This window comes from Macaca mulatta, chromosome 6 (genome assembly GCF_049350105.2).
Source record: "Macaca mulatta isolate MMU2019108-1 chromosome 6, T2T-MMU8v2.0, whole genome shotgun sequence".
Taxonomy (NCBI): domain Eukaryota; kingdom Metazoa; phylum Chordata; class Mammalia; order Primates; family Cercopithecidae; genus Macaca; species Macaca mulatta.
In genome coordinates this window covers 144,263,699-144,283,023 of record NC_133411.1, presented here as the reverse complement: position 1 = coordinate 144,283,023, position 19,325 = coordinate 144,263,699, and the positions used below count along the sequence as shown (strand labels likewise).

Sequence of the window (19,325 nt, the reverse complement as noted above, 5' to 3'; positions counted from 1 at the left end):
TCCAGAGCCAACAAACAATGGACAGTGCCACCAAAGCTTGGTCTCTAAGAAAATGGAATCTAGAGGCTGCCCTGCTCTGAGGTACCCCTTAAGGAGTCCTCCTTCTGGCCTCCCGCCAGATCAGGAGGAAATTACCCCTGGCAGAAGGTGACCTCTGTATTTTGCAAGACTCTCAAGAAGAAGTTCCTGGAAATGCCCTGTGGAATCTAATGATGCAGTGTCAGGAATTTCTTCCTACATGAGCCCAAATCCTCTTACCTGAGTGAGACAGTGAGGACACCTTCCCAGGACAGGCTCAAGGAGCTGTGACCAGGTAGACAGAGCTGTTCTGTCAGCATGTCCTCTCCTTTGAGCCTGCCTGTGCCTCAGGCAGATTGGCTTTCACCCGCATGCAGGGACATCTTCTGTGACCCCCCAACCTTCTCACATCCACACTGTTTGTGGAGCTTTCTTTAGTTGAGGTGGAAGAGTCTGTATTTCTTTGTATGCACAAAATCTAAATTCCTCTTGCCAAATTGCCACCCACCCTTAGGCCCAGAATCACTCCCACCTCTTTGAGAGAGAAATCCAATATTGAGTGTCCTGTAAGTTATTTCCAGACACTTGCATTCCACCTAGCTCACAAGTCCTGGAAGAGGCTTGAGGCCAGGCAGGGATTTCACAGAATGCTCCACTGCTCATTCCTGCTAACTATAGAATTAGCAGATTGGACAGTTTCTTTTTCCCTTTCAACATTTGCAGTTGGGAGGAGGGCAGGGAAGGGAAGGCAGGAGGAAAGTGCTTGTGCAACCCTTTTTAAATGTTAAAAAGGCAATGAAGATATTGAATCTATCTTTTGATTATGAGCCCCAGAGACCTGGCTGCCCACAGAGCAGGGCCCTTGGTGCTGAGGACCAGCAGGGGCAGGACCATGTCCTCAGCTTAGCCTTTGCCCTGGCTGTGTCCTGAGCCATCGCCCTCCTTCATGCGTTCACTGTTGATATTTGAGTGGGTCTCTCAGATGCCAGTATCTGCTGGCAAACCTGGGCTGAATCTTGTTCCCGTTACTCTAGTCTTTCTCTAGTAGTTTTTGTTGTACGACTTTCTGAACTTTCCAATTTACTAAACACTAGGAATTCATCTTACTTTTTGGACTTGAAATATTTGGAGCGGGGGTGTCTTTAGCTCCTAGTAGCTATATTTGGAACTTAGTGTTTCTAATAACCATATGCCAATAATCACTCGACCACTCAACTTTTCCCTTGATTACAAAAGCAGGAAGTCTGTTATGGTGGTCTGTTTTTCTTCCACACAATAAAACACATTGTCTGCTTACTGTACCAGTATTTGGCTAACATTAAACCCTGGGGGAAGCTGAAATTGGAACCGTGAACAGCTAATTTTCAAAACATTTGTTTAATGTAAATTGTGGTGTCAGCTCCCAGAAACAGCAGAAAACCCTGCATCTCTAGGTTTAAGTGGAATGTTCTGAAAATAACCTTTCCAGGGACATGCAGAGAAAGCGTTAGTAACATGCTAAAGCACTTGTAGTGAGAGTTGGTATTTTTCAGGTGTCAACACTTGAATTCCAAATCATAATTTTCCCCACATAATTTGGAGGTTTTGAAAATCTCAGTTGTGACAGCTGAGTCAGCTATAGTGGAAATGGTTGGAGAAGGCAACAAACTGCACCAGGGGCTGGGTGTCCAGAGCCCTGGCTGTACACTAGGGCTCCCACTCTCCACTTGGGTGCCTTCGGGCAAGTCTGTTCCCTCTCTGTGCCTCAATTTACCTCCACCCATAGAATGATTGGGTCCATTCCAGCCTTACAATTCAGTAACCATATGCATATTACATAATGTTTTTCAGTAGGGCATATGTATGAGTTTGAACAAAAGAGTATGCAGTAAAAAAAATTTTGCTCCCACTGTAGTCCCTCACCCTACTTCTCCCCAGGGCGCACTCAACGAGTTTTTATGTCTCCTTTCAGACAGTCTATGCATATAAAAGCATATAGAGGTATAAATCCCTCCCCATCCTACTTGCTCTTTTTTTTTTAAATAAAAAATCATATGACCCCCCTATTTTAGCAGTGTGGCATAGTGAGTAAGAGTGCAGGCTCTGGGGCTAGCCATTTCCTAGCTGCATGATCTTGGCAGGTTGCAGAACATCTCTGGTGTTCAGTTTCCTCATCTTAAAAAGCAGATGTAACACAAGGTGGTTGTGAGGCTTAACAGAATTCATGGAAGTGCATAGAATAGTGTCTGGCACCTGTGTTCACTGCCCCTGTCACTCTCGGGGCAGTCCTTCCATGTCTCTGCATGTAGAGCTGCTTTAGTGTTGCATGGGATGACTGGTCACTTATGTGATATATAAAACCAGTGTAGCCAGCCGAATTAGTCCATTCTTATACTTCTGTAAAGAAAGGCCCGAGACTGAGTAATTTATAAAGAAAAGCAGTGTAATTGACTCACAGTTCCACATGACTGGGAAAGCCTCAGGAAACTTAGAATCACAGCAAAAGGCACCTCTTCACAGGACAGCAGGAGAGAGAGGAGCAAGCAGGGGAAATGCCAGACACTTATAAAACCATCAAATTTCATGAGAACTCATTCACTGTCATGGGAACAGCTCAGGGGGGAACCACCCGCCATGATCCATTTACCTCCATCTGGTCCCACCCTTGACACATGGGGATTATGGGGATTACAATTTGAGGTGAGATTTGGGTGGGGGGCACAGAGCCAAACCATATCATCACCCTTCTACAAGTGGACTTTTAGATTGTTCTAGCATTCATTCTGACAAACAGTAACTGTCATTGTTTGTGGGTCTCTGTCCTCACGTGCAAGTAAATGTATAGGATAAAGTCCTCAAAGTGAACTTACTGAGGCAAAGAGTGAGTATATTTTTAACTTTGGCTATTACTCACTTTTGGGGCATTTAACTACATTAATCTCAAAAACCACCTCATCTTTTTAATGTTTAGTACTGAGTTTTTAAAAAATGAATATTCATTTGGCCAATTTGTATCTAGTCTGTATACACTAGTTACTATTCTCAGTAGTGGAGATGTGGCAGAGAACAAAGTCCCTGCCCTCCCTCAGTGTTCAGGGAGGATGTACAGATTCATTACAGAAGACGGGAGGGAGTAGCCGCTATGACAAAAATAAAGTGGCATGATGGCAGAGCCAGTATTATTTTACATAGGCAGTGAGGTGAGGTTGCTGCCATGATACTGGAGCGGAGCCCCAGCAGAGTAAGGTATTTGGCCATTCAAGTGACTGGGGGCAGAGAGCTCCTGGCAGAGGAGTGGCAAGTAGGCCTGAGGTGGGAGCATGCCTGGCCCCTCTTAAGAGAACGTGACAGGACTTGCCTGCGGGCTCCCTAACGTTTTTGTAACATGGATACTTTTGGCAGTGAGGGAAGCCTAGGGACCCTTACTCGAGATAAAGATTCCAAATGCATAAAATAAAATACCTAAAATTCAAAGGAAACTATGCCTAATTTTGTCCCTTAGGTTAAGATCCATCAGAATGTACACTAAGAATCATAGGATAACTTTTACGGGATCTCTAAGAAGCCAGTTTTTGCCAAACTTTTGAATAATAATGATCTCACCAGGGATTTTTTCAAACACAAACCATCAACAAACCTCACCCTATCCCCATATGAAAACTACCCTCCTAGATCATAAATACAGGCTTGCTCCTCACCACCCGGCAAAAGCCCAAGGTGATTTTCGTAGAGTGCCTCTTTTTCTTGTTGAGGAATAAATATTTAAACTGCAAATTGAGTGATTAATGTTCTGGTAAGGGAAGCCAGTGAAAGGAATTGGTTCGTTTGAGAAGCTACTATTACAAAAATTTGCTGGCCTTCTATTGAAATTTTAGGCTGTTCAAACATTAGAATAAGAGACTAAATATAGGTAAACGTGGGGTGATGATTTTACATAAGTCTTTCTGGATGCTCAGTTCTACAGATTCTTAAATGTCACCCAGCTGACTCTGACCTAACAGGTTTTCTGCTCAGAACAAAGCCGGGCAGGTGTCCAATACATGGAAATTTATGGGTTTATAGGAAAATATAAAATTATAACAGTATTTTTGGAACTGAAAGGCAGGATTGCTTGCTAACTTTTATTTCCCCCAAACTGAGATATGAAAATAATCTACCACTTAGTATCACCATTTCATAGAAGAAAGGGCATGTTTTTAAATTATACTTTAAGTTCTAGGATACATGTGCACAATGTGCAGGTTTGTTACATAGGTATACATGTGCCATGTTGGTTTGCTGCACCCATTAACTCATCATTTACATTAGGTATATCTCCTAATGCTATCCCTCCCCCAGCCCCTCACCCCCTGACAGGCCCCGGTGTGTGATGTTCCCCGTCCTGTGTCCAAGCGTTGTCATTGTTCAATTCCCACCTATGAGTGAGAACATGCGATGTTTGGTTTTCTGTCCTTGTGATAGTTTGCTCAGAATGATGGTTTCCAGCTTCATCCATGTCCCTACAAAGGCCATCTGACAAAGGGCTAATATCCAGAATCTACAAAGAACTTAAACACATTTACATGAAAAACTAAAACAACCCCATCAAAAAGTGGGCAAAGGATATGAACAGACACTTCTCAAAAGAAGACATTTATGCTGCCAACAGACACATGAAAAAATGCTCATCATCACTAGTCATCAGAGAAATGCAAATCAAAACCACAATGAGATACCATCTCACGCCAGTTAGAATGGCGATCATTAAACAGTCAGGAAACAACAGGTGCTGGAGAGGGTGTGGAGGAACAGGAACGCTTTTACACTGTTGGTGGGAGTGTAAACTAGTTCAACCATTGTGGAAGACAGTGGTGATTCCTCAAGGATCTAGAACTAGAAATACCATTTGACCCAGCAATACCATTACTGGGTATATACCCAAAGGATTATAAATCATGCCGCTATAAAGACACATGCACATGTATGTTTATTGCAGCACTATTCACAATAGCAGACTTGGAACCAACCCAAATGTCCATCAGTGAGAGACTCGATTAAGAAAATGTGGCACATATACACCATGGAATACTAGGCAACCATAAGAAAGGGCATTTTAATACCAAAACATTAGGAAGAGACATAATTTCAGACAATAGGCTTTATGAAAAATTTGGGCACAGTTGCTATGATTTGAATGTGTTAACATCTCACAAGACAACTGTGCTGACCTTAAGCACCTGCTCTGTTGTCCTGTCGGGTGGGAACCTTGAAGGGAAGAGGCAGAAGTTCTTTGCCAAGTGGGCGGGCTATATAGGACCAGGTAGTGATGGCTTGTCTCTAGAGTGCTTTACTACTTTCTAAGGCCAATCGTTTAATCAGGAACTCTCCAGTCTTAGTCTCATTTTCTTACTTTCCTTCCCTTTCCCTTCCCTTTCCCTTCCCTTTCCCTTCCCTTTCCCTTCCCTTTCCCTTCCTTCTCCCTCCCTTCCCCCTTCCCTCCCCCTCCCCCCCCCCTTCTCTCCCCTTCCATTTTTGGTAGCAGTGGGGTTTTGCTGTGTTACCCAGGCTGGTATCCTCTGGCCTTGGCCCCCAAAAGTCTTGGGATTACAGGCGTGAGCCACCACTCCCAGACCCAGTCTTATGTTCCAAATAAGGAATCTAAGGCTTAGGGAAAGGGAGCAGTTTTCCCACGGTCATGCTGTTAGGGGAGTCAGGACCCAAATACAAAACTTAAGAGTTCAAACTTCAGAATAGTATCACTTTTATGTCCTCTGACCATTTTTAACAGTTGGAAAGTTTACATTATTTTCTCCTTATTTCTCTTTTGCTTACCCCACAAACTTTCATCTTAATGTAACACATTTCTATTCTGTTTTTTAGTTCTGCAACAAAAATAATGTATATAAATTTCAATTTTGAAGAAGTTTTTTTTTTTACTTTTATAAAAGTGCTAAATAGTAGATTCTACAAGATTGGATAGTTAGCACATTTATTAATAATATACAATTGATCAAACTGACAAATGCATTACAAATTCTAATAACTGTTAAGGAAAAGTAAAATTTTATTGGAAAAGCATCTTGTAATGGGCTGGGTGGATTTTTTTCCCCCTAACTAGTTCAAGTATCCTCAGTTGAATATTACTTATTGTTGAAATGAAACAGGGCTCAGCCTATTTTTATATATTTCTAGATATGAATGTCTGGAAAATCTTCACTAAAAAAAATTGAAATGGAAACGGTTTTCTTATAGCAACATCATTCAGTCCTCTGAACTCTTTGATATATGCCAACAGTACATAGTGTAATCTCATCAATTTGTTGTAATAAACGTTTTATTTTAGAATAGCATTAGATTTACATAGGGTTACAAAGGTAGTACAGAGAGTTCTCGAATATCCCTCACCCAGTTTCCCCATTGTTAACATCTCACATAACCGTGGTACCCATGGTCACAGTGAGGAAATCAATGCTGTTCCATTACTGTTAACTTCACCAGTCTATTTTCTGAAGATCTATCAGCTATTAACTCAATTAGGTATTGCTTCAGTTTTGTTGAAAGCGGGATTAAAAACACCTGACTTGTGAAAGTCTGTTATACCGCCTTTCCTATTCTTGGCTCCTGAAAAGTATACCAAAAAGTGTGTCACCAAGATTTACCGTATAGTTGTTGATTATACCTGTTTCTCTTTCACTCATCAAATGGTAAACACTCAATAGGAAAATCAAAATAGTGATAATTGTAATGTATCTTTGCCAGTACTATATTTCTTGATAAAATGCTTTTTCTCTCATTTATAGTGTAACCTTGGAACTTCAGATTTAGCTCACTAAATATGGGAAAAATGTTTGCCATATAACATAATTGCTAAATCAGCCCTTGTTGTTAAAAGCCGTTAGCAAAATTAGACCTTACTTTTCATTGTAAGTAAAAAATGTTAATATGCTCATATTAATGAATTTGAATCCTAAATAGGCAAATGGATAGGACACAGGCCTTGCCCTGAGTTTATTCAGATTTATTCTTCAGGAAGGCATGGCCATCTGTAATATTTCTCACCCCTTCTTTCTGGATTTCCTCCCACTAGACCCTCCCTCAGGAGTGAAGTACTTTTTGTTAATAATTTGGGGAAGGGAAAGGTGAAGTGTCTAAATGAAAACCGATGTTGTTCTCACTATCCTTACTCTACAATTTATTTTAATGCAGAAAATCTCCAAATTAGCCAGAGTATCAATTTCTTTTTTTTTTTTTTTTTTTTTTTTTTTTTGAGACGGAGTCTGGCTCTGTCGCCCGGGCTGGAGTGCAGTGGCCGGATCTCAGCTCACTGCAAGCTCCGCCCCCCGGGTTTACGCCATTCTCCTGCCTCAGCCTCCCGAGTAGCTGGGACTACAGGCGCCCGCCACCTCGCCTGGCTAGTTTTTTGTATTTTTTAGTAGAGATGGGGTTTCACCGTGTTCGCCAGGATGGTCTCGATCTCCTGACCTAGTGATCCGCCCGTCTCGGCCTCCCAAAGTGCTGGGATTACAGGCTTAAGCCACCGCGCCCGGCCAGAGTATCAATTTCTAATACAGGCTTTGTCCTTAATACAAATATGCCAAAAACATGCATCCCTACTCCCACAGTGGTGTGCCATATTAATATTTACTCTGGGAAGTGAGAGGAGGGTAGTTATGAAAGGAGCTCTGGTGTGGAATCTTGACCACAGGTGTAGATCCTTCTTAGGGCAGATCAGTTGTAGGAAAATGTTAGGAAGCAGACGATCGGAAAGCTGGTTTCTTAAACTCTCCATGTCATGTACCTCTCTCAGAAGATCCTTGGGAACTCCAGGGCATATATATTTCAGTCTTAATGATGCTGAGGAAGAAGCTGAAGACCAAGCCAAGAACCATGCCCACTACTGGGTTCAGGCGGTCCCCAGAGAGACAGATGGTTCACCACAGCCACCACATGCATCCTTCTCTAACGCTGGCTTTAATGAAGGAGGGTGGAAGCGAGTCTGACCTTCTGGAGTCAGGAAGGTTGGAGGGTTATAGTCCTTAGTCTGCTTTTTGAGAACTAGTGACCTAGAACAGTTTTTCCTCTTAAGCTTTAATAGTATTGCAGACATCTAGAAAGGAAAGACACTTGAAGATCCTTAATTAAGAGACATTTACTTGGTCTGAATTTATGAAAATGGTTCTATTCTAAATGATCACTGTAAAGTGAAGTTTTACCTTTAAGTGACTGTTTTTTTTTTAAGATCATAAAGTGATTAAAATATAACAACACACTCCATAGAACTCTTGTACCTCAAAATGAGTCAGAGCTCCCCCTTGGAGAAATGCTGAGAACTGGTTGTGGTTTAGTTTCCTGTTTCCCCTTGGGTGTTATGGGTGAGGCTTGGGAGCTGCCTCTCTGTTAGGATGCCTGTGTCTGTGTGGCCCACATTCTGACCCTTCCGTCTGTGCAAGAAGAAGCAGGGTGAAGTCAGTAAGGCAGCCAGCGCCGACAGCACAACCGAGGGCACACCTGCCGACGGCTTCACAGTCCTCTCCACCAAGAGCCTCTTCCTCGGCCAGAAGGTAGGCAGATGCGCGGCCTCAGTCTACTCGAGGGACCCAAGGGACAGATGGGCACAGGCCATCTCCACTGGAAGGCTGGGGGGGTCCCGGGGGCCACTCCCAGCCTTGTGGGTAGACAGAGTGCGCCGTGAGCTTTGGGAGTGGCCTCAGAGAGGGCTAAGTGCTGGGGAGGCCACAATGCTGAGGGAGGACCCTGGCAGCTGGGGAAGGGAGACAGTGGTAAAAAGAAGAGGGCAGAAGGCTCCTGTGGGAGATGGAGACCCTTGGTTAGTCTGGAGGAGGAGCTGCTTCTGTGGGATAAACTGGTCATCAGATAGCACCAGCCAGGGAACTAGGCAGAAGTCAAGCCCTGGTGGTGGAAGGTGAACAATCTAGCCAGTAGCCTGCTTGTCCTGGGGGGCACTAAAGGTAGAGCCTCAGGTCTGATGCAGGCCTCTACAGGGGATTGTTTTCAGACTGTACTGATGGGTGCACTGGGTTTCTTCACTGAACCACCAGATGACTCTTCCAGTTAATTGTTTGTTTGTTTTAACCATGGGCAATATATTTTCAGCCGCCCCAGTGATGCAACTTTGCCAGGACGCCATGGTTTTGTAAAAGATGATTCACTTTTATTGAAAATAAAAATGATGCAAAGGCTTTTAAGACCTGAGAATGAGAGTTAACTAATATTTCTTTATTGACACCAAAAAAGGGGTGGGAAGAAAGAATTAAGATCTTCTTAATTTTTTAATCCTATACTTAAAAAATTAAAGGAATGAATTTGACCTTCCAAGTTAATCTGTGTTTAGTTTGAATGTGGTAACAAACTTGGATCTGAAGCTGCATCATTTTTAAACCCTCACTGTCAATTTCTTTTGCATCACAGTGACACGGTTCCCTCGCTCACGTCATTGCAAGTTCTCCTCCTACCCCCTTCCCTCTTTCTGTCACTAATTGCACTCTCTCTCATGATGCAATTCCTGTGGTGGACTCTGTGTTCCAGAAAATAACCATTACTGTTTACATTTTTAACCATTCTCTGTATTTTGTATGCATTTTTTCAAAAGAAAAAGTAGCACTAGTTGTCATCTTAAGGTCTGGGGCTTTGAAAGTTTTTGTTTAAAATATTTTTCATTCCTTTAAAAATTTTGATTCAGCAGTGAAGACAACTGCCCGGGTCTACTTTCACCCCTGTAATATCCTTGGGTAATGTATTGAAAGTTAATGTGACCCATCCACATTGCTTCCGTTTGAAATACAGAGCAGTTCAGCCCCTGGGGTCACCTTCTACCTCTTTTCCCCACTCTGGCCTTAGGCACTCCCACCCTGGCCTCTCCCCTCCCTGTGTTCTTGCTACCTCCTGCCAGCCACTCCAAAGGCAGCCTCAAATCAGAATTCCTCATACCTCCCTTGCTGGATGAACTAAAATATTTCCAAAGTAGCAGCAAATACGGCTGTAAAAATGTCCATGCAAAATGCAGATGCCCTTCTTGTTGCTGTGATCTTCTGAAAGAAATGGGATCGCGGCCTCCTCTGGGCTCTGTTTGTGAGCCCTGGAGGGGAGGGGGCAAAGGCCACAGACATCTTGCTGGCTTCTCCCAAGAGCCAGAAACATGTCAGCTCTCAGCAACATAACTCTTCTTTTTCAGATAAACCTGGTCTCAGGGCCAGGTGTCACACGAATAAAAATAAAATACAGTAGAGTAAAATTTTGGCTAATACTGACTGTTCCCTACTCAGAGTTGGTAGGATGAGGATACAAACAGCCATAGAAAAGTGATGGTACTCTATAATAAATTGCAAACATATCATTTAATGTTATTTTAAAAAATGGAGAACAAAAGCAGTGAGCTTAACAGTGAAACTAATGTGCTTATCTTGACTTTTGGAGGGAAAATCTGAAAGGAATGGTTAAGCTGGAACCCCCAGTATAAAATAGCCATAAGAGAAGGGGTTGAATGTAGACCCAGACAGACCACCTAGCCTTCTTTCCCATATCACCCCCTTTTAAGTGGTGAAAACAAAACACCAAGCTACCAAGAAACTGCCCTTCCTGTTGAATGTGCTTGCGACTTTATGACCCAAGATTCACATATCCAGGAAGAGGCACCCAAAGATCTAGTGCTGCAGACACTGCTCAGCAGAATAAACAGCATGTTTCCAAAGTAAAGCAGCATCTTAAGTCTGCCTAAGCACCAGTGTTAGAAACTAGGGTTCCAACTGCCCTTTCTGGAACCCTACACCCCTGCAGCATGAGATGGAGTGAGCGTTGATACATTAGAGCATTATTTTGAAGCATTACTTTCTGGCTTTTTATTGGCTATTACTGTCAGGTGAAAATCATGGCATATAGTGTAAAAAAGCCAAAAATCATGAAACTGACACAGTTTTTACAAAAATCACATTTAAAATATTATAGACATTAACTTTGACTTGGAGTTTAGGAAATGTTTCAAAAGGGGTACTTTAGAATGGTGACTATAGGTACCCTGTGTCCTGTGAATCTCATTTTTCTATCTGTGACATTGAAACCAGTGCTTGAAGATTGCAAGCAAGCTGGGATGGAGAAAGGTGATATTGTGCGTGCTACAGCCCTGTAAGGCATGGTTGCTAAGCTACTTAGGAGGCATGGCCCAGGCTTAGGAGCCTGACCATTGATGTTAATGATGTATTTCACATACTGAAGTCTCAGGAGTCATCACAGCCATTACTCTCTGATTTTGCCCAATGTTCACACAAATTGTTGAATTGTTTTAAAAAGGAAATCAGTGCTGTGAATCTGAGTCAACTAAATGCTTTTGCTTTGTGTTCAGCCAAGATTTGCAGCCTTTTTTCAGAGGTTTTACAGTTTTCAGAAAAAACATTTCTAATGTGTCTAATGTGTCAGTAGTAGTAAATGCTTTAAGTTTCCTTGGTAGAGTCAGTATTATTTGAAGGAGTTGGGAAGGCAGTCTGAGGCTGTGACAAGTCTCCTTACCTCCCAAATGATCAAGATGGCAATCCCAGCTCACAGGCCATTCAAGGCAGGCGTAACGTACCATAGGTTTTCTCCCTTTGATCCACACACCCTTCTCCTGGGGGCTGGAAGAACTGTGAGGAGAAAGGGAGCTCTTGAAGTTGAAGCAACAGTGAGGGAGAAAAACCATTCACCCCTCCCCGCCACTATGGCTGAGGACTGGCTTCTGAGATAGTTTAGGAAACTGACAAAGCCATGAAGGAATGGCTCAGCTATCGGCCATCTGGACATCCAGCAGTGTCTATCCATGTCCTTATCTTTGTGGGCCTCTTTCTAACTGGATACACTAGATTCTGCTGCCAGGTCCAAGGCCTCTGGAGAAATCCGGGCTGGGCATGCATGTGTGCAGGGAGAACCACACAGCATAGCTGTGAGGCCAGAAGCCAGCCCTGCAGTGTGCCCCAGGGAAGACACAGCATTCAGGAGGGTCCTATGGAAGACACTGCCCTTCCCATTCCCCTCACTGAAGTGAACTTTGGGGACAGGAAAATAACTGCACTTTAGGTGGTCAGCACAGGGAAATGAGACCAGCCAGGCTTCCTTCCTTGTCTATTATGAGAGAATGAGACACACCAACATCTGACAGTTGCAGGCTAGATTTAACATACCACTCAGGCACTATCTTTAACAATCACTTTCATTAACTAAAATTGGGTTTCTAATATTTTTTTAAAAGAACCAAGAAGGAATGTACTATTTCCTGTAGCCAAGTAGGTCAGGTCAGGCAGTCTGCGTGTCCATCCAGGCACTCCTTCCCTGTCATCATCGATAGACCGCCTCCTGTCCTGCCCTAAATGGTGGGGGCCAGCCTCCCATCCAGGCGAGGGCAGCTTGGCTCTGAGCCGCCTCAGATCCAAGCCAGGCCCAGGGCCCAATTTCTGAGCTCTGGCATTTCCATTAACCATGCCTTAAAGGAAAGCGGGCAGGGGCAGTCATTTTATCTGAGTTATATCTGAGGATGTTTGATGTTCAGTTCTAACTCTACATGCCCAGGGGAACCCCAGCACTGGCTTAGGCACTGTGCAGCACTCAGGGTTAGGGGGCCACACCCACTCTTGCCTTCAAAGAGATTATACTCTGATGAGCATATACCATGAGTAAAGAATAAGGGTTTCCACGGACATCCCCACCACAGGGAAGACTCGAGTACTGCTTGTATCAGAAGCTGGCCCAGCAAAGCCAATGAGGTTAGGATCATCAGATCCCAGTGCTGGAAGGGATCTTGAAGGTCCCTTGGCTACGACCCTTTCTGCCCACTGCGCAGCCACGTGGGACCCTCTCCTGCTCTATAACTGGCAGTGCCCTATGGTTACTTTCCTCAGTGGCTAACAGTCTTCATAGCTGCTTTAAATTCTTCATGCTGTGGATTAAAACTTAGTTTTCTATCTTTCCCGATGATGGTACAAAGAAGCAGTCACCTTATTCAAATTCTGAAACCATTAATGATCCTTATTCCTCCCAGAAAATCAGACTAATTTTGGGAATTTTTACAGTTCCCAGAATTCTGATTTCCTAACCCACAAGGACCACTTCTCTGCCATGTACTTCAGATGGACGCACACCCCTCTGGCTGATAAACCCCACTGGATCTGACCCTGGCTGGTGGGAGGGGACCCTGGGGCCTCCTAAGACTAGACCTCTGTCTTGGCTGTATCTCGCTTATTCATTTGTGACTGGACAGTGGGAGCCTGTCCAGAAACATGTGTACCGGTCCATTTGCACCCTATGCTCATGGGCTTTCTTCTGTATAGTGGAGCTACTGTCTTCGTTCATGATCATCTTGCTGTTGGCTTCTGCCCACTGGCCCACCTGCCAAGCTGATTACCCATTTGTCCTTCCAAAGTACTTGAATTAATTTGTCTTCTCCCCTTCCCATTCTCTTCCCCTGATGCACACATCCCAAGCACACACTTTCTAGTCAAGATTGTTTAAAAATACATATTTGTACACATTTTATAGCAACAAAACTTTTGTGGCTCAGCCTTATACCCTAAGGACTTCTGCTGAGCCCCAGTGCATAGCAGAGCATAGTTGGAAAATCACAACTCTAGCCTCATCCACAGATGTGAAGAGTGAAACAGCACTTGGTTGGCAGGAAATCCTCAATGCTGAGTAGTAGTGGCTCCCTGAGGTACTGTAGTCTGTACTTCCAAGAGTGGGGCTGCCTCTGGTCAGACGGGAAGGTAGTGAGTCCAACGGAAGCTGGGAATTCTCCATGAGCTTGAGTTCTGTTCACAACTGTTCCCTTGCTTCAGCAAAGCCAAGTTTCTCCCAGAGAATCCCATTCCCCTAGACAGAGCAGGTGGTTCTCCCCAGGAGAGAGTCAGATACAGGCCAGTGCGAGGGTCTTCCTGGCTAGCTGAAGCACAGCCCGCCAAAATAGCTACTTTTCCAATGAAGCATTTCTGAATATAACACCAGAAGCATCTATACAATTGGAAAAAATTGTGTGAATTTTAAGGATTGAACATGTATTGTTTTAAACAAAGGAATTTATAGATGCCTTAAAAGCATACACATCCACATTACACTGAGTAGATCGAGTCTTTTTCTCATTTGCCTGCCTTCCTCACCAACCTGCCTCTTCACACTGTGTGAGGTGTGTTTTGGTGGTGTGTGGTGGGGGGAGTATTGGCTTAATTTGAGTTTTTATAAATAGCAGTTGCTTGGAGTCAAATGCAGAACTAAATAATAGAGTAAAATCCTTGGCCTTGTTCTAAATCCTGAGAGTTCACTTGCCTTACCCTAAGGCCCCCCACTCTGTGCCCACCCACACCCCTCCTCCCCGATGGCAGCAGTCAGGCCCCAGCTCCCATGCTCCTTTCTGTGCCTCTGACCTGGTGCCAGGGCCCTGAGCTGCTGAGAGCTTTGCTTTGTGAGATCACCCCCATGGCTTTCTTCAGCTTCAAGGGTGTGGGTGGCCTCTAAATCACTCTGTAGTGCTAGGAGCAATAACCCAGAAAGTCCACATGAATAAAACTTGGTCCTCTTCTCTGAGTCTGTAACCAAAAATGAAGTCCACTGCCCTGGCCAGAATTCTTCTTTGGCTGTATGACAAAACTTAATTCCACAACTGTTTCCTCCCAGAGGATGACTCTTAGTGTAAGCACATCCCTCTTTGAGAATCTGACTGCTTCTGGCAATCAAAAATGTGGGTTTATATTTCCGATGCTTCTGGAGTGCCAGGTTTTTTGTTTGCTTTTGTTTTCAACAAAATGTTTGGCCTTAGAAATGCAGCAACTTGCTCTGTTGCCAGGAGCTTCCCTCCCAAGTGTCTTGTGCACAGCCCTCTCCTGGGTGAGCTCCTGGACAAAGCCTCATGCCCTGGTAAACCCTGCAGACCGCAGCCACTATTCTGGCCTAGGTCGTAGTCTTGAGCACCAGCTCTGCTGGGGCTACTTAGGCATTGTAGTTGTCTGCAGGTGTTAGGAATTTACGTTACTGAAGCGTGAGCAATGTCATTGTGAGAGCATGTGCAAAAGCAAGCTTTCCTGCAGGTGCTTGTACCTAAAGAAAAGCAAGGGGAATAGTAGGACCCAGAACAGCAGTCCTAGGCCCATTAATTCTCCTTGCCCCTCTGACAGAATTTCAAGCTCGGGATTCCTCAGATACTCAGATGCAGGGTTGCCATTGTAACAGAGTAACAGTGGCTGGGGTACACCCATTCAGTGGCTCTTCAGAAAGAACAAATTCATTGGTTGGATATAACACTTAAGGAAAATGCTCAATAAGCCACCCATTGAGTCTCAGAGCAACCTGACCAACAAGGTGAAAACCATTTAAAAGACACATTGTCTTGCTGGAGAACTTTCCTCCCCTGGGTTTCACCAGGGAACTTCAGCATTACATGACTAATGAACACGTAAATTAGATGTTACTAAGCAACAGACTGTTCTCACTTCTTGCCACCCTGAGCAGGGCAGGGAAGCCAGCCAGCAGTCACAGTGATGGGGACAGCCTTAAGGACCCATAGTCACTTGGAAGACAATGGCAGAGCCCTTAGGGGTTTGCCCAAGCCAGGTAGGATGTTAGCACCAGCCCAGCACTCAAGGATGAGGACAGTCACACCAGCTCCCACCCTCAGCAATGAGTACTCATTCTAGGTCCTGATAGCTGCCTTACTTTGGCCCCCAGATCACAAGTCCCTTTAAAGGAAAGTTGATCTCCTCGTCGAATGTGGCTTGTGCTTCCTTTTGCCCCAGGCATCACCCACATGCTCTGAACATTCATTCTAGTTTGCTTGCTCCCGCATCCCGAGCAGCATTTGAGTCTTATGTTTGAAATGGGTTCATTTGAGCCAGCAACTCCCTGCTTCCCTTTTGTGCCTCGTGCACTTGGAGTGTCCACTGCCCTTTACCTGTATCCCAAGGCTCCTTCTCTGAGACTTCCCAGCTCTCCTGTTATTTCCCACCTCATGCTTTTCTTTGCAGCTGAACCTTATTCACAGTGAAATCAGTAATTTAGCCGGCTTTGAGGTGGAGGCCATAATCAATCCTACCAATGCTGACATTGACCTTAAAGATGACCTAGGTAATTGGGGACGGGGTTCGGCACCACCAGCTGTCAGATGAAAAGTTATGGAACCCAGAATTTAGGTGTTTCATCTTCCCAGACTTTACAGTGGTCAAGCCAAATTTCCAAATCCAAGATTGATATTTGAGTGTAGACACTGAATATCGACTTACTCCAGGCCATTCCAAGTGTAAACGGTCTGTTTTATTAAGTGTGATTGGCTATTCTCTCCTCAGTTGCAAATATATTGCCATCTGAATTCTCTTCCATAATGATCAAACTGACTGCTGGTTACTTGGGGAGGGATTTTTAAACGTGTTGGTTTTTGTTTGTTTTTTTTGTTTTTACTTTAGAACTGAAAAATCTCAGGTAACTACAAAATGATAGTTTCTCCATTTAAACCTTAATTAGAAATGACAAAGCTTGAAAGAGAAGACAAGCCACATCAGTATGCTATTAAGCTGTCTTTAACCCACAATTTACTACCATCACTTCAACTTTTTTTTAGAACTGAAAACAGTATATGACTGAATGCCACCTTCATGAATTATTTGATTAGAGGATGGTATTAAACAGAAGGGCAATATCTCCAAGCGAGTTCTTACAGAGGAAAACTGCCCCAGAGCCATGGTGTCTCCCTGTTCAAGACGGTGGATGGTACAGGGCAGGCTGAGAGGTGCACCTTAAGTGTCCTGCCTCTATGGCTTTATCTTTGCATATGTGGCAGTGTCAGCTCAATGGCACGACGGGGCTCCTCTGCTGCTCTTCGAAGTAGAGGCTTGCCAGGGGAAATAGGCACACAGATGTAGCCTCCTTCCTAACCCTCAAGTGCAATCTATTTTGTATCCCTTGAGCTCTCAGCTTCCGCTGTTTTTGTCAGATAGCAGACTTCCTTACTGGGAGATACACTCATTCCGTGAGCCCAGGCCTGACCCACACGAACTGGGTGTAACAGTGGGCTGAAAACATGAGGACTGGGACTCAAGAGTGTCCAGCTTGAACTTCTTTTCCAACTGCCTTATACAGATACTCAAAAAACAAAACAAAACAAAAAACCACAAGCTAGAAAAAGCAAGGATTCTATCCAAAGCACATTTTATACTAAAATACAAAGGCCAGGTGCAGTGGCTCACACCTGTAACTCCAGCATTTTTGGAGACTGAGGCAGGAGGATTGAGTGAGGCCAGGAGTTGGAGGCCAACCTGGGTAAGATAGACCTCATCTCTACAAAAAGTCAAAAACTTAGCTGGGCTTGGTGATACGTGCCTGTAGTCTCAGCTACTCGCTCGGGAGGCTGAGGCAGGAGGATTGCTTAGGCCCAGGAGTTCGAAGCTGCAGTGACCTATGATTGTGCCACTGCACTCCAGCCTGGGCAACAGCAAGACCCTGTCTGTAAAAAAACAACAAAAAAATTAAACTGTAAATATAAGACACGCTAGAGTAAGAGATGGGCCTGGAAAAATATTGATAGAGATCAGCCCATATGTTGAGGGGAAAAAATAAAGGCAATCCTCTACATATATCAATACTGTTTTCTGGGTTTTCAAGAGAAATCCCTTGAAGGTAGACAAAATGGTAAATGTCACAAGAATAAAAATCAAAGCCTGCAAGTTGACTGCTGCAGACAGAATGGAGAAACTTGTTGTTTTGGTTGGCCTGATGGTCCACTTTTTTTTTTTTTTTTTAAACAGATGCCATGTTTTAGTAGCCTTCTCAGTGGGATGCCAACTTTATAGGCTTTTGCGAAGTGAAACGGGGCATTCATTTTATTTCTTTTAACCTTTGGAAATGATCTCATGTGTGTGTTTCTCTTTTTTTGGACTTGTCATTCAAATGTTTAATTTAAACATGTCACATTTGATATTCCTCCTCCTCCTGTCCTCACCCCCATCCACATGTGCGCACACTGCGTGGACTGATTGCCCCTTGGGCTCATATGTTGGAATCGACCAGGTAGGCCAGCCCTGCCATTGGGGCGTTAGTAAATGTGCCTGTGCGTGGGTCTCGGTCCAACACAGTTGATATACATTTGTTTACCTGTTATAGTTGCAAGTTGTACAGGCTGACATTGCCTCGATCGACAGTGATGCTGTCGTTCACCCGACAAACACTGACTTCTACATCGGTGGTGAAGTAGGTAATGCCTAGCCGGGTGCTGCCGAGTGTGTGTGTGCATGGTCAGTCGGCCGCTGCAGACAGCTTGATCCTTTGACAGCTATGCAGGGCTGCATTCATTTCACACTTCCAGCTGTCCTGACCTTCCCAAGGTCTCCTGTCCCTGGGTTGTGAACCTGAGTGATAAAGCTAGCTGTCAGCCAGGATGTGATGCATCCTGGCTGATGCAGCTCAGAAATGGACATTTCTGGTTTGAAAACTGGTTCAGCAGAATCATTTCTTCACCTGCCCCACAAGGCACAGCTTTGTTGGAGACTGGGTTCACAGATGATTTCAGCTGCAGGAACAATACAGTCACATGGACCGAGTGGCATCCAAGACCACCTCCATGCACTCTGAAGAGCAGACAAACACAGATGCCTGTGCACAGGTCACCACCCCCACCCCCGCAACCCCTGCCAATCTGTCTCCATGTCAGAAGCACGCTTGTTCCTGAAAATGGCCTTAAAGCCTCAGGTGCACAAGGAGGACCCTTTCCAAATGCTTGCCCACACTTAGGGTTCTCAGACTTCAGGTGCATGAAAATCACCTCAATCTGACATGGTATCCTTAGACTACTCATAAGAAACATCATCCTAGACCCAGAAAGCACCTTCCTTTCCCCTGGCGGCTGATAAGGCATTGTAGGTTGATTCCTGGTGTGCTAAATAGCTGAGGGTGGCCAAGACAGAGGGCACTTGAGATGCCATATCCCGAGGCTGCAGATTCCTGGCAAGAGAATCAAACAGTATCCTGCTTTAAGAACACACTGAGGGGCCTGTCTGAGGAGGTGGCACCCACGTGTGATAGAAAAAAGCACAGCTTTGGAGCTAGGTGGAAGGAACTGGAGTCCTACTGTCACCATTTACTGATCATGGGGCCTGGGCAAGTCACTTCACTCCTCAGTGCTTCAGGCGCCCTATCTATAAAGTAATGGTAATGATGGGAATTACATTAAATGTAAGCAAAGCACCTTGTTTTGTAAAGCCTGGCTCATGATTGGTGCCTGCTGTAAGGTATCACTCATGTGTATATATGATTTTTATAGTAGATGTGCTGGTCCTGAGAGCAGCACTCTGAGTGTGGATTCAAATACCAGCTTCCAAAGTGAATGGTTACATTTC

The 19,325-nt window shown here is 44.4% G+C and overlaps 1 protein-coding gene across 4 annotated transcripts in view; it reads left to right on the top strand.

Moving 5' to 3' along the window:
- The window catches only part of MACROH2A1 (macroH2A.1 histone), a 65,111-nt gene that overhangs the window by 30,395 nt on the left and 15,391 nt on the right, over positions 1-19,325 (top strand). The window contains exons 5-6 of one of the 4 annotated variants that reach the window (XM_015140868.3): positions 8,430-8,537; positions 18,094-18,184. In XM_015140868.3, the coding sequence (XP_014996354.1) occupies positions 8,430-8,537; positions 18,094-18,184 (199 nt within the window). Of the gene's footprint in view, positions 1-8,426; positions 8,538-15,965; positions 16,066-18,093; positions 18,185-19,325 lie in introns of all 4 variants that reach the window. The other 3 variants (XM_015140867.3, XM_015140865.3, NM_001261740.1) reach the window with 3 other exon arrangements.